The sequence below is a fragment of the Esox lucius genome, chromosome 25 (genome assembly GCF_011004845.1).
Source record: "Esox lucius isolate fEsoLuc1 chromosome 25, fEsoLuc1.pri, whole genome shotgun sequence".
Lineage (NCBI taxonomy): Eukaryota > Metazoa > Chordata > Actinopteri > Esociformes > Esocidae > Esox > Esox lucius.
This window is the reverse complement of record NC_047593.1, coordinates 20216256-20230882: the sequence shown is the minus strand read 5'-3', so window position 1 is coordinate 20230882 and position 14627 is coordinate 20216256. Positions and strand designations below refer to the sequence as shown.

Sequence of the window (14627 nt, the reverse complement as noted above, 5' to 3'; positions counted from 1 at the left end):
ATAGGAATGTGTGTATTATGCATGTTAAGATATTTTACTGTATATTCACTGTAATTATAGGAACAGTAAGCATTTCCTTCTTTTGGTTATTTGTCCAAAAGCTTGGATTTGAAATCGAATGATTCATATGACGTAAAGTATTCATCCTCAGCTTTTATTTTTCTTCTATTTGTGTAGGTATTGGTTTTACCATTTAGAAGTGACAAAACGTTTTATACACAGCTCCCCTATTGGCATGCTAATCCCCAATTTCAAATGCCTCACAACTTGCATGCTGCTGGAACAAACCACCGCATATAAACCCGGGTCTGAACTACGCGGACAGCCTATTGTGTAGAGAGTTGTGCTGGTAAAGCGAAAGGGTGCTGGTTCGAATCCTTGAAGCGACAAGGTGTATAATCTCCAGTTACGTTGCTCTGGGGAAGAGTGTTTGTAAAACCTCCTCTCTATGACTAAAGTGCATTAGAAAATATGTATTACGAAGTATCATTGCACACATTTTGAAAGCGCGTTTCAAGGTTGGGTGAACGAAATTTCATTTTTGCTTGATGTCAACAAGCAACTATGTGTCAGCTTCACATAATATACATATTTGTTATCAACTCTTGTCACATTTAGGACATTTGAAAACGTAATTTTATTAGACGTTGGTGGAAAACGTTGGTGACCTTTAGGCTTTAAGTTAAATAAATATCGTTCAGGACTTAGTGGACCCGCAGACACCATTGCCATAACCATTCGGGGAGTTTAATTACGAAAGCAGAACGCAAATTCCACTACTCGGGCTTTTGCATCACTTTCAACCGGAAACCTTTATTTTGAAGGCAAAATTGACTTTCACGAATACTGTCTTCACGCGGTTAGCGACCACCGCGTTTCTCGAAGTTCATTTTCTTTACAAGCAAACTACACGCGCAAAATGGGGTAACCGCGCTTAACTGCACGCACGATTTCCGGAAATCTAGCTGTTGCACCCAGGGTGAACCGACTACAGACTTGGGGCACACACACGGACAGGACGCCGTTTCATGTCCTCCCACCGATTTCTCTGTCTCGCACACAAATATGGTAGCAAGGCTGCCCTTTGTAATATGATCTTCGGGAATAATATTTTCCTAGACTTTTCTGACCGCGGGGATGCGCGCAGAGATTGAGTGAGCGAGAGAGGGAGAAATAGTGAAGAGAAAAAGATTTGCTTAGTGGGGAAAGTGTGTATGGGTGTGTGTGTGTGTGAGAGAGAGAGAGATAGAAAGAAAGAAAGCGAGAAAGAGAGTTAAACTATTTGTCCGTGGGAGGTAGTAGGCTATAGCTAGTGAGACTGCGGAGTGTGTATGAGCCTTGCTCCACTATGCGGTCAGGCTGCCACATCACTATGGATACAACGGAATATAAAATGGTTTTAGCTGTTCTAATCCTGCTAAACGGTCTATCGATAGGCTGCTGCGCGCCGCAAAGTTTCTGCGAGCCCGAAGAGGAGGCTTTGGGTAAAGTAGGCTACTGTATATATTCAAATGGACACTTGCTGACTGTTTGAAGTAACTCCTGAGGCAACTACGAAGTGTGGCAGGCTGCAGTCTTTCATTACGATTAGTTTATTTGGTCCGACTGTGGAGTTGGTTCACCTAGTTTAGGAATTGAGGTAGAGGCAACTGATACACAATGTTCCATAACAATAATCCCCTGCTATATGATATTTTACTCTTTGCAATTTACAGTATCTACATCTTATTGCGTAAATAATAGCCTAATTGTTTAGTTTCTCTACCCACGATCATGATACATCCCTCCACAGTCTTGTCAGGTTATTAGTATTTGGAGTCCATCTAAATTAGTCCGATTTTGTAAATGTTTGAGAGTAAACTTTATCCCGTTAATGGTGATGCTTTTCTCAGCAACTGAGGTTTCTCCGGAGTGGGCGTTTTACCTTTGATTCTGCTGCCCTCTAGTGTCGGCGTACCGACGTGGCGCCAATTTGCTTTGATGTGTTTGGTGTTTGTGATGTGTTGTTTACATGTGATGTGTTTGGTATTTGTGATGTGTTAGTTACATGTGATGTGTTTGGTCTTTGTGATGTGTTTGGCATTTAGGATGTATTGGTTGGTTTGTAAAAGCACTTTGTGACAACTGCTGATGTAAAAAGGGCTTTATAAATACATTTGATTGATTGGTTACGTGATGTGTTCTGTATTTATTTTGCAGGAAAATGCCACAACAGTCCAGCCGCAGAAAAACGTAAGTAGTTCAAATTACTTTTCAATTGTCTAAGAGATTATTTGAAATGTTTCTATGAATGTAAACAACTTTTCTTTAAACAGTAGTTTAAAGAAAAGTTAAATAATTGCTCTTTTGGGAATATAGTGGGATTAAGAATGCAGTCCCATACCTGTTAGTGGAAAGGTTTGGCCTGTTCTCTGTATGTCTGTTTCTGTCAGTCTCTCTGTTTATTTGTCTGTCTCTCTGCCTGTCTGACTAAAGTAGATTAATTACTAGGGTCTTACCCAAGCTCCAGGCTCAAAGGTGTGTAGGTCTGTGTATATCTGAGTGTGTGAGATAAGACAGGGAAAATAACTGTTTTGGAAAAACAACTGTAGCAATCCACACAAGCCCGTTCCCGGCCAAACGCCTGTACGACCCTACTCCGTCTGTAGCACCCTACCTCTGATCAGGACCTGCAGACTCCCTCTCACACTCTGGTCAGTTCTAGGTCCCTATGAAGGGGACAGTGTGTCATTTAGGATGGATATACGGAATCAACGTGATTCTGAAACCAATCAGACGAGGCAGACCAGGCCTTTAAACCTATCATTTACATTACCCAACATTAACATTTGGATGATTTACATTACCCAACATTAACATTTGAATGATACACGTTAACAAATGTTTCCTTTTTAATGATTTACATTATCAAACATTTGCATTACTAAACATCTACATTTTAATCATTTACATTACCAAACATTTACGTTTGGATGATTTACGTTAACAAATGTTTCCTTTTTAATGATTTATATTATCAAACATTTACATTACTAAACCTCTACATTTTAATCATTTACATTACCAAACATTTACATTTGGATGATTTACATTACTGAACATCTATATTGTAATAATTTACATTAATAAACGTTGCTTTTTAAAGATTTACATTATCAAATTTATAATTTACATTACTGAACATTAATATTTTAATAATTTAGCTGATGCTTTTCTCCAGAGCAACATTCTACATCAATCCATGACAATATGTGGTGTTGTAAAGTATATGTAGTTTTACATTTTGATGATCTTTTTCCGAAGCAACTTACATTTTATTTCATTAATTGTGTACCGCTTATTTTATTCTGTTTATTGTATTCCACTTGTTGTATTCTGTTTATTGTATTCCATTTATTGTATTCCATTTATTGTATTCCGCTTATTTTATGTTGTTTATTGTATTCCATTTATTGTATTCCGTTTATTGTAATTCAAGGTGTGATTTCATGTGTGTAATTTATATGTCTTTCTGTTTAAGTTCTGTTTTTATGTAGTTCTATGTCATTTTATGATGCTAAGTTATAAAGTATGAACTGCTCTTTTAACACCCATCCTAAATCCTTCCTATTCTCTCCCCTTCCTTCCTCCTCTTCATCCTCCTCTTCCTCTCTCCACATCAGCGGTCTGCATAGATATGAACCTGGCTTACTGCAATGATCTGGACTACTCCAGGTCAGTGTCCTGTTAAAAACAATTACTAAAGTGAATGTGCTGACATTGTTTTTTTTTTATAGGGAATAGAGTGTTATCTCTCCATAGGGCTCTGGTTAAAGTAGTGTACTATATAGGGAATAGGGTGTCATCTCTCCATAGGACTCTGGTTAAAGTAGTGTACTATATAGGGAATAGGGTGTCATCTCTCCATAGGACTCTGGTTAAAGTAGTGTACTATATAGGGAATAGGGTGTCATCTCTCCATAGGGCTCTGGTTAAAGTAGTGTACTATATAGGGAATAGGGTGTCATCTCTCCATAGGACTTTGGTTAAAGTAGTGTACTATATAGGGAATAGGGTGTCATCTCGCCATAGGGCTCTGGTTAAAGTAGTGTACTATATAGGGAATAGGGTGTCATCTCTCCATAGGGCTCTGGTTAAAGTAGTGTACTATATAGGGAATAGGGTGTCATCTCTCCATAGGGCTCTGGTTAAAGTAGTGTACTATATAGGGAATAGGGTGTCATCTCTCCATAGGACTCTGGTTAAAGTAGTGTACTATATAGGGAATAGGGTGTCATCTCGCCATAGGGCTCTGGTTAAAGTAGTGTACTATATAGGGAATAGGGTGTCATGTCTCCATAGGGCTCTGGTTAAAGTAGTGTACTATATAGGGAATAGGGTGTCATCACTCCATAGGGCTCTGGTTAAAGTAGTGTACTATATAGGGAATAGGGTGTCATCTCTCCATAGGGCTCTGGTTAAAGTAGTGGTTAAGTTGGAGCATTGGAATGGGGGTACATTTTAAGAAACCCCCAAAATAAAGTTTTTTCAATATTGAACCAATCAATTTAGTGATCAGTCTGCCAACACACATCCGTTGATGGTCTCTCCTCAGGACCATCTTCCCCAACATCCTAGGTCACCAGTCCCGTCAGGAGGTGGAGTCTGGGCCAGAGTACCTCCTCCTGTCAGTCATCCATGGTCTCCTCAACGGGGAGTGCTCCCCTGACATCCGTCTGCTGGGCTGCTCTGTACTTGCGCCCCTCTGCAAGAACCAGCCCAGTCCATCGCCTGTCAAGGTGTGGGGTTCAGGTCTATGGGTATCATTTACATGCATTCCCAAAAAAGGGTTAGTGCTGGGGGTTGTGTTTATGGGTTGGGCCTAGTGGTTGGGCCTAGTGGGTGGGCCTAGTGGTTGGGGCTAGGGGTTGGGGCTAGGGGTTGGGGTTAGGTGTTGGGGAAGATTGATTTCTGGGTTTCCAGGTCCCCACGAGGATAGAAAACCAAAGGTGTTTGTGTGTCTGAGTGTTTCAGAGAGATGATCGGGGGGGGAACTTCAACTGTGTTTCCGTGGTCTCTCTCTCCTCACATTCTTTCTCTCAACGTCCTCGTCCAATGAGTTCTCAGAAGGAGGCGAGGGGAGAGAACGTGAGGATTCAAGGAGCACGACGTTTCAATGATTCGATCACCGTTATTCTTCCTCTTCTTCTTCGGTAGCCGTGCCGCAGCACGTGCGAGGCGGTGAAGAAGGGGTGTGGCCACGCGTTTGAAGGCATCGACATGGCCTGGCCCTACTTCCTGGACTGCGACCGCTTCTTCGCCGGCGACGAGGAGGGATGTTACGATCCTCTAGCGCGACTCAGAGGTCAGCATTATTAACAGACACTCCTCCGGGAGTAACGACCAGCTTGCATACCCTCTGACAGGTTAATAATCACCAGGCTGTGCTTTGTGTTTTCGCTACTGAACTACACAGAATCTCAGTCTAAACCAGCTGACGGCAGCTTGTGGGCTGATAGAGGAGGAAGGAGGAGAAATGTTATGGAGGTGCTTCAGAAACACACCTTTGACTCACTCTCCCTGGCTCTTCTTCCTCTCTCTCTCTCCCTCCTCATCCTCCTCCTCTTCTCAGCCAAACAGGAAGTGTCCCTCTCCATCCTGTCTCCAGACGAGCCGTCCACCATCATACAGTTCACGTACCACTCCAACGCTCAGGTCTATTTCGGTTTATTTCGCTATCTTTCTTTTTCATTTGTTGATTTACAGCATGGTGTTTCAACGAAGGAGACCTTTGTTGAAAGAGACCTGTTGCCAGTTGACCTAATTAGTTGTGTGATATTCCAGCAGGTTTAGTTTTTTAGCATTACACGTTTCCATTACACGTTTCCTTTTTTTAAATGTGTGTTACTGGCATCAAATTCAAGGTGAGCATGTGTTTTCCAAGAAACCATTTTCAGTTTCGACACTTGTTTAAATGATTTGAATATCATAGCATTTTGTTTTTCTACATTTTACACAGCGTCCCAACTTTTTCGGAAATGTGGTTGTGCTAGCCGGTATTTTCTTTATGATTGATCAGATGTACAGTGTGCTCAAGAGGACTGCGGCCAAGTGCTCCCACATCTCTCGCACATACAGCATTGGACGTAGCGTAGAGGGCAAAGACCTCCTAGCCATAGAGTTCACCGACACCCCTGGGGTACATGAACTGTGTAAGTGGGTAGGGAGTCCGGGGTTTGGGCGGTTGTGGACTAGGAACTGTTTGAATAGATGGTAAGATGGACAGTCTGTGATTTCCCTTTCTGTTTGTCAGTGGAACCGGAGGTGAAGCTGGTCGGGAACATGCACGGGAACGAGGTTCTGGGTCGCCAGCTTCTCCTTTACCTGGCTCAGTACCTGTGCTCCGAGTATCTCCTCGGCAACCGGCGGATCCAGACATTGGTCAACACCACGCGCATCCACATCCTGGCCTCCATGAACCCAGACGGCTACGACTTGGCGGCTGCCGAGGTAGAGGATAGCAACGACCCGGAACAACAAGAGCACTACAACCAGGAAGTAAATCCAAAATGGATGAGACGTCGGAATCGAACGGTCGATGCAGAGTCGTAAAAACCTGCCTGATTTCTGCAATTTCCATCTTAAAATTTGAATTTTAATCTAACCTTAATCGTAACCTTAAGCCTGACTTTAACCACACTGCTAACATGCCTAATTCTAATTTCTAAAGAAGAGAAAAAAAATGTGTATTTCTGTACATTCATAGCAATTTTTCACTTTGCCGCTTAGCTGTCTAGTGTTGACCCAAATGGTCCAATCGATGCTCTTTCAATCTTCGACATTATCATTTCTGCACAGTGGTGCACTTTACACTAAAACAGCTTTTCGCCAAGTTTTTCCTCTGCCTATCTCTATGGAAACTCCACTGCCATGAGTTCTTAAAGGGGTAATCCACCCAAAATTATACTGACGTCAGTATATAATGTGACATTCTCTGCATATCAACGTTAAAAAGAAACAGCAAAAAACTTGAGAAATTTGTTGGAAACGTCTGTTGATACTCAAGCCAACTACAAACTCGCAGTGCCATGCATTCTGTGGACCAGCTGGTTGGCTAGGTTAATTCACACATTAATGACTAGGTAGCTAGAATATCTCCACAAAATTGGGGTTATTTCCACAAAATTATACAAATATCTATATTAACCTGAAAGTGAATAATGTTATTTTACCATCATCTACTTTCTCCAAAAGTGAGAGTTGTCTCTGGGGGTGGATTACTGCTTTTATAAAGACAAGAATCAACCAAGTGTAATCTTTGATGTGCTCCGGGGGCACTGACCTTTTCCAACTGTCTGTCGTCTAGATAAACCTCCCTATTGGTCTATCTCTAGCTCCTCCCACTACCAGTGAGAGAATGAGTGAGTTGGCCACTGACAGTGACCTCATCCAATCTGTAAGACCACCCAGGGAAACCGTTGCCATTGAAACGTAACAGCGGCAAATTTATATTTAGAATCACCTAATCATATTATGAATGCGTTTCAGGTTGAAAAACTGTCCTAAACCTTGCTAGATACTATAACCAAAAATAGTAAACAGATACTAGATATTGAACAGTCTCCTTGTGTTTGTGAGTTGGCCACTGACAGTGTACTCAACCAATTCGCAAAGACCCCTAAGTGAAACTGCTGCCATTGAAACGTAACAATGGTACATTTAAATGTATTATTACCTGATCATTTTATGACCGTGTTTTGGGTTGAAAAACCCAGTCTTAAACCTCGCTGCTGTTACAAACAAAAAGAGTAAACGGATAACGGCTACTGAATAGATCACCTGGCAGTGGGAAAGCTCTGTTCCATCCATCTCTTCAAACACTCTAGGATCTCTGGTCCTGGTCATCTATCAGTCTGCTATTTTATCAGCAGGTCATCTCCGGTCAACACTTCTGCCAGTCTTTAACACATGACGTTACAAGATCCCCGAATTCTTCTGTGGCACTCATTTTCTCCAATACTCCTGGAAATATCCATTCCTTCGAATCAGATTTCTTACATCTCTTCCATTACCCATGATGCTTGACTGACTGATTTAGTGACGTGACGGTTGTGTGTGTTGTGCGTGTTGTGTTTGTGTTCAGGGTCATGAGCTCAATGGTTGGACGGTGGGTCGAACCAATGGTCAGAACCTTGACTTGAACCGAAACTTTCCCGACCTGACGTCTATTCTTTACCGGAACCGTCGGATTAGACAGTTCCGCACCGACCACATCCCCATCCCAGACTCCTACTGGTTTGGTAAGGTAAGGTTGGGTTTGTTATTGTTAGGTTTGGTTAATGTAAGGTTTGGTAAGGTAAGGTTGGGTTTGTTATTGTTAGGTTTGGTTAATGTTAGGATTGGTTAATGTAAGGTTTGGTTAGGTTAGGTTTGGTTTGGTTAGGTTAAGGTATGGTTTGGTTAAGGTATGGTTTGGTTAAGGTATGGTTTGGTTAAGGTTAGGTTTGGTTAAGGTTAGGTTTGGTAAGGTTAGATTAGGTTTGGTAAGGTTAGATTAGGTTTGGTAAGGTTAGGTTTGGTAAGATTGGTATCAGAAGTTAAGACGTCTTTGCATCTGCACATGACAGGCACAATAATCCTCAAATCCCCAAGCTAACCAAAACACAAGATATGAAGATCAACCTTTCTCCTTCCCATCTCCTCCCCCTGTCCACCCCTCCTCTCCTCCCCCTCTTCTCCTCCTCTCCTCTAGGTAGCTCCAGAGACGTATGCAGTGATGAAGTGGATCAGGTCTGTGCCATTTGTCCAGTCGGCCAGCCTCCACGGCGGGGAGCTGGTGATCTCCTACCCCTTTGACTTCTCCAGACATATCCACGAGGAGCGCATGTTCTCGCCAACACCCGATGAACAGGTAGAGGACTCCGCCCCACATGGTTTTATTTCAGTCAGACTTGTGTCCCAGGTCTGAATCACTTCCTGATTAGAGGAAGGGGATGAAAAAAAGTGTTTAAGCACTCCAGGACCAGAAGTGATTAGAGATAATGTGTTTATGTGTGTGTGTGTGATCCAGGTGTTTAAACAGCTGGCCCGCACGTACGCAGACGCTCACGCCAGCATGGCAGACAACAACACAGAGAGGTAACTATATCAAACATTATACCCTGTATATTATTACATTATCACCTATATATTATTACATTATCAACGGTATATTATAAACCTGGATATTATTCTGTTATAAGCCGTACTTTAAAAAGTCATAAAAAAATACTTTACAACCCCCTATTAATACCATGTATTGTATAAGGTGTGGCGCGTCCTTCATCAGGAGTGGAGGCATCATCAATGGAGCCCAGTGGTACAGCTTTCCAGGAGGTACTGAATGCTTGCCCTCTCGTCCACCTCGTACACTTCCTGTCATCCTGTCCTCCGGCTCCTTCTCCCACCTCCTGTCCTCCAGCTCCTTCTCCTCCTATCATCCTGTCCTCCGGCTCCTTCTCTTCCACCTCCAGGCCTCTAGTTCCTTCTCCTCCATCTCCTGTCGTCCTGTCCCCTGGCTCCTTCTCCTCCACCTCCTGTCCTCCTGCTCCTACACTTCCCTACCTGTGTCTCTGCTCAGTGAGCGCGGCATGTATGTAGACTGCGTACCTGATTCTGATTGCTTGTGGGTGTGTCCATTCTGATTGGTCCTCCTGCCTGTGGGTGTGTGCATTCTGATTGGTCCTCCTGTCTTCCAGGCATGTCAGACTTCAACTACCTCCACACCAACTGCCTGGAGATCACGGTGGAGTTGGGCTGCGACAAGTTCCCAGCGGAGGTGGAGTTGTATCCGGAGTGGCTCCGAAACAAGGAGGCCCTGCTGAGTTTCATGGAGTCGGTACGTGTGTCCCGCGGGCTGCAGTTCTGCAGTGTCATGTCAGTGTCATGTCAGTGTCATGTCAGTGTCATGTCAGTGTCATGTCAGCGTCATGTCAGCGTCATGTCAGTCAGCGTCATGTCAGCGTCATGTCAGCGTCATGTCAGCGTCATGTCAGCGTCATGTCTGTGTCATGTAAGCATCATGTCAGTCATGTCAGTCAGTGTCATGTCAGTCAGCGTCATGTCAGCGTCATGTCAGCGTCATGTCAGTCAGTGCCATGTCAGTCAGCGTCATGTCAGTCATGTCAGTCAGTGTCATGTCAGTCAGTGTCATGTCAGTCAGTGTCATGTCAGTCAGTGCCATGTCAGTCAGCGTCATGTCAGTCATGTCAGTCAGTGTCATGTCAGTCAGCGTCATGTCAGTCATGTCTGTCAGCGTCATGTCAGTCATGTCTGTCAGCGTCATGTCAGTCATGTCTGTCAGCGTCATGTCAGTCAGTGCCATGTCAGTCAGTGTCATGTCAGTCATGTCAGTCAGTGTCATGTCAGTCATGTCAGTCAGTGTCATGTCAGCATCATGTCAGTCAGCGTCATGTCAGTCAGCGTCATGTCAGTCAGCGTCATGTCAGTCATTTCAGTCAGCGTCATGTCAGTCATGTCAGTCAGCGTCATGTCAGTCATGTCAGTCAGTGTCATGTCAGTCAGTGTCATGTCAGTCAGTGTCATGTCAGTCAGCGTCATGTCAGCGTCATGTCAGTCATGTCTGTCAGCGTCATGTCAGTCATGTCAGTCAGTGTCATGTCAGCATCATGTCAGTCAGCGTCATGTCAGTCAGCGTCATGTCAGTCATTTCAGTCAGCGTCATGTCAGTCAGCGTCATGTCAGTGTCATGTCAGTCAGTGTCATGTCAGTCATGTCAGTCAGTGTCATGTCAGTCAGCGTCATGTCAGTCAGCGTCATGTCAGTCAATGTCATGTCAGTCAATGTCATGTCAGCGTCATGTTAGTCAGCTCACCGACAACCCAGCAGACAGGCTGCCATTTTGTGTAGTAGTTAGACGCTAGTAGACTTGTGTTTCCCTGTTCCCTGCCTGATGTCAGTAAGGATAGGCCTGTATCATTCTGATGTCAGTAAGGATAGGCCTGTATCATTCTGATGTCAGTAAGGATAGGCCTGTATCATTCTGATGTCAGTAAGGATAGGTCTGTATCATTCTGATGTCAGTAAGGATAGGTCTGTATCATTCTGATGTCAGTAAGGATAGGTCTGTATCATTCTGATGTCAGTAAGGATAGGCCTGTATCATTCTGATGTCAGTAAGGATAGGCCTGTATCATTCTGATGTCAGTAAGGATAGGCCTGTATCATTCTGATGTCAGTAAGGATAGGCCTGTATCATTCTGATGTCAGTAAGTATAGGCCTGTATCATTCTGATGTCAGTAAGGATAGGTCTGTATCATTCTGATGTCAGTAAGTATAGGCCTGTATCATTCTGATGTCAGTAAGGATAGGTCTATATCATTCTGTGGCATTTCCCAGTGTTCTCCTTGATTTATTCCCAAATGTTATTTTCTCATATTACTCTCTGATATTCCATGAAGTTATTCCCTGATATTCCATGAAGTTATTCCCTGATATTCCATGAGGTTGTTCCCTGATATTCCTTGTCCAGGTCCACAGGGGGATAAAGGGTGTGGTGAAGGATGAGGAGGGCTACGGGATTAAAGGAGCGTCCATATCGGTCCGAGGAATACGCAAAGACGTCACAACAGGTAGCCACATAAACCACTGGCAGTCTATATATGTGCTTGGAAATCTAATTTTAGTTACTGAACAACATGATGACATAATGACAAACATTTTATTTTCATGTTTAACGGATGTTTAGTTATCCTATAGAATGAGGCAGTAGTACATCTCCCTCCCTTTCTCCGTTCTCTCTTTCTCCAGCGGAGGATGGCGATTACTGGAGGTTGTTAAACTCAGGAACATACATTGTAACAGCGTCGGCTAAAGGTTATTCCAAGGTTAGCAAGAGAATAAGGCTGCCTGCCCATATGGACAAGGCAGGACGGGTGGACTTCCTGCTTAAAAAGGTACTTCTTTGACTTCATTGTAGTGGACGTTCTTATTATTGACATCATCATCTATGTCCCAGTTGCCATACATTTCCATTTTAGTCATTTAGCAGAGACTTTTATCTAAAGTGACTAACAGTAAGGATGGGCTGAAGTGCTTTGCCCAGAGACACAATGACAACTGGCCCAGTCAGGATTTGAACCTTCCAATTACAAGTCTGACTCCCTAACCACTGAGACACTGACGCCTCTGTTGCCATTGCCATCATCATTATCACTGACATCACCGTAGTCATTGACATCTCTGTTGCCATTGCCATCATCATTATCACTGACATCACCGTAGTCATTGACATCTCTGTTGCCATTGCCATCATCATTATCACTGACATCACCGTAGTCATTGACATCTCTGTTGCCATTGACATCATCATTATCACTGACATCACCGTAGTCATTGACATCTCTGTTGCCATTGACATCATCATTATCACTGACATCACCGTTGCCATTGACGTCACCATAGTCATTGCCATCATCATTATCACTGACATCACCGTAGTCATTGACATCACCATTGCCATTGACGTCACCATAGTCATTGACATCATCATTATCGCTGACATCACCGTTGCCATTGACATCACCATCATCACTGACATCATCTTCCCTACCTGTTTTTCTCTCCAGGTCCAAGTCAGGCCAGTTGAACCCGACTACCATCTGTTTCCCAGCTCTTCTCTGGACACCTATGACCGGTTCGACCCTTACAACCAGTTCCAGCACTACGGTAACGGCGAGCCGGGAGAACCCAGGGAACCCGGGGAACCGGGGATGGAAGGAGAACCCGGCATGGACCCAGAGAGACGGGAGAAACCCTGGTGGTGGAACTACTTCAGTCAGGCTGGCTTCTCAGCGCCCACATGGCTACTACGCAATGTCTAGGGGGCACGCCCAAATAGAACCCTACTCCCTTATTTAGTGCACTACAAATCCCCAATGGTACCTTTTTAATCCCCTGTGGGCCCTGGTTAAAGTAGTGTACTATATAGGGAATAGGGTGTCATCTCCCCATAGGGCTCTGGTTAAAGTAGTGTACTATATAGGGAATAGGGTGTCATCTCCCCATAGGGCTCTGGTTAAAGTAGTGTACTATATAGGGAATAGGGTGTCATCTCCCCATAGGGCTCTGGTTAAAGTAGTGTACTATATAGGGAATAGGGTGTCATCTCTCCATAGGGCTCTGGTTAAAGTAGTGTACTATATAGGGAATAGGTTAATATCAGGGCCGTGTGCCTGGTACTAGAGACTGGAGTTGGTTTCTTCTTTCATTTTTTTGGTCTTTTACTGTAAAATCGGTCACATTCTGCTCTGCCCAGATTCCCCCGGGCTTCCCCAGATCTGTTTCTTGCAGGAGTTCATAAACATGCCCCAACTAGGGACACAAGTTATCTTCGACTGTGTGTTTTGGTGCTGGCCAATCTGCTACTAGGTGGTCTTCCTCTAGAATTGTCCGTTAAAGCCAGAGTCAGCCACGTTGAATCTGGTTCATCTGCATGTACTGTACACGTGTCACAATCTGGTCAGTTTCTAGTCCCCTGTGATGCTCACAAAGGTCCTGGTTGTGAACACTGGTGCTCTTTGGTGACGGCCACAAAGTCTTTCCGCTAAAACAAGTGGTCTTACAGTGTAATCGACAGCATTTTGTCACATTGTATTAAAGTATGGCATGATCATGTACACCCTCTGTAAGAACACACCCTGTTAAGAAGCTCTGAGAAGCGACCACACAGATGGTTGTCGACACTGGGACAAAATTCCAAGGGTGCAGCCGGCTGGCGATGACTTCAAGATTCTACATGTTGACAACCTCTGCTCTCTGGGGATAGTAGGACGCACCACGCCACCTCAGGCAAAATATGTCAGAGACCCGTGTCATGACCTGTGGAGAGAAAAATGTGTGATATACATTTGAGGTGCCTTTCACGTTGTTTTTGCCTTAAAATTACATTTTGCCTTAGCAAATTTTTATAACGCGTTACAACTCATCTATTCTTTTTGTCTCAGGGCAGAGACATTCTGCTCAACTTTACAGCTAATATTCTTGAATTCTAGACATTTTGTGACAGGTAAAAGAAATATATATATTTCATGTAATTCTACTTATTTTGCCAAATTTGACCAGCTTTTATTTTCTCCTTAATCTCAATTGTAAATTGAAGCCTCATTAACACTGCTCACCACTAGAGAGCGCCAGAGCATCTGAAATAAACAATACGCACAATGTCGCTATGCTGGTAGAGGTTGTGGCATCTTTTTACCGCTAGAGGGCGCCACAGTACATATAATTAACTCCAGGTCTTCCTTTGAATAAACACAGTGGTGAGCATGAACCTCTTCAGGGACAACGGAGAATGTAATAGAAGACCGTTACGATTTTAGGTGAGAAACCACACTGCAGGGCTCCCACTACAAAGGCAGACAGTACTTGTGCTCACTGGTGCGTCCTAATTATCTCTGTCCATGCTCGTTAACTAATCTGGGCCACTCCGCATAAATCTCAGCGAATTGAATTGGTACACATACATTGTCCTGTCTTATACAAAGATAGGCCATAGTCCATTATACGGAAAACATGGGCCCTTGGACAGAATGATAAAAACTTTTCAGAGCCAGCGGAATAATTAAATATCTCGCCGGCTGAGGAGGTT

The 14627-nt window shown here is 43.7% G+C and overlaps 1 protein-coding gene across 3 annotated transcripts; it reads left to right on the top strand.

Annotated features, from left to right (window-relative positions):
- Positions 1-840: 840 nt before the first annotated feature.
- cpz (carboxypeptidase Z) lies at positions 841-13019 on the top strand. Of its 3 annotated transcripts, none has more exons than XM_029118078.2 (16): positions 841-924; positions 2200-2232; positions 3663-3714; positions 4595-4778; positions 5197-5344; positions 5612-5694; positions 6059-6191; positions 6293-6537; positions 8123-8284; positions 8732-8890; positions 9050-9117; positions 9287-9354; positions 9717-9856; positions 11511-11610; positions 11789-11934; positions 12607-13019. In XM_029118078.2, exons 3-16 carry the CDS (start codon positions 3677-3679, stop codon positions 12859-12861), a joined length of 1929 nt encoding a protein of 642 aa, XP_028973911.1. In that variant the 5' UTR covers positions 841-924; positions 2200-2232; positions 3663-3676; the 3' UTR covers positions 12862-13019. The 3 variants fall into 3 exon arrangements, with proteins under 3 accessions (XP_028973911.1, XP_019899186.2, XP_028973910.1); XM_020043627.3 differs by lacking the exon at positions 841-924 and adding an exon at positions 967-1484 and having other exon boundaries at positions 6293-6489; XM_029118077.2 differs by lacking the exon at positions 841-924 and adding an exon at positions 969-1484.
- The last annotated feature ends 1608 nt before the right edge of the window (positions 13020-14627 follow it).

Bases quoted from the DNA above. Each gene is read 5' to 3' on its own strand.
- cpz (XM_029118077.2), top strand. From the start codon at position 1,349: ATGCGGTCAGGCTGCCACATCACTATGGATACAACGGAATATAAAATG. The intron at 5,345-5,611 runs GTCAGCATTATT...TCCTCTTCTCAG, and splicing joins TCCTCTAGCGCGACTCAGAG to CCAAACAGGAAGTGTCCCTC. The intron at 6,538-8,122 runs GTAAATCCAAAA...GTTTGTGTTCAG, and splicing joins AAGAGCACTACAACCAGGAA to GGTCATGAGCTCAATGGTTG.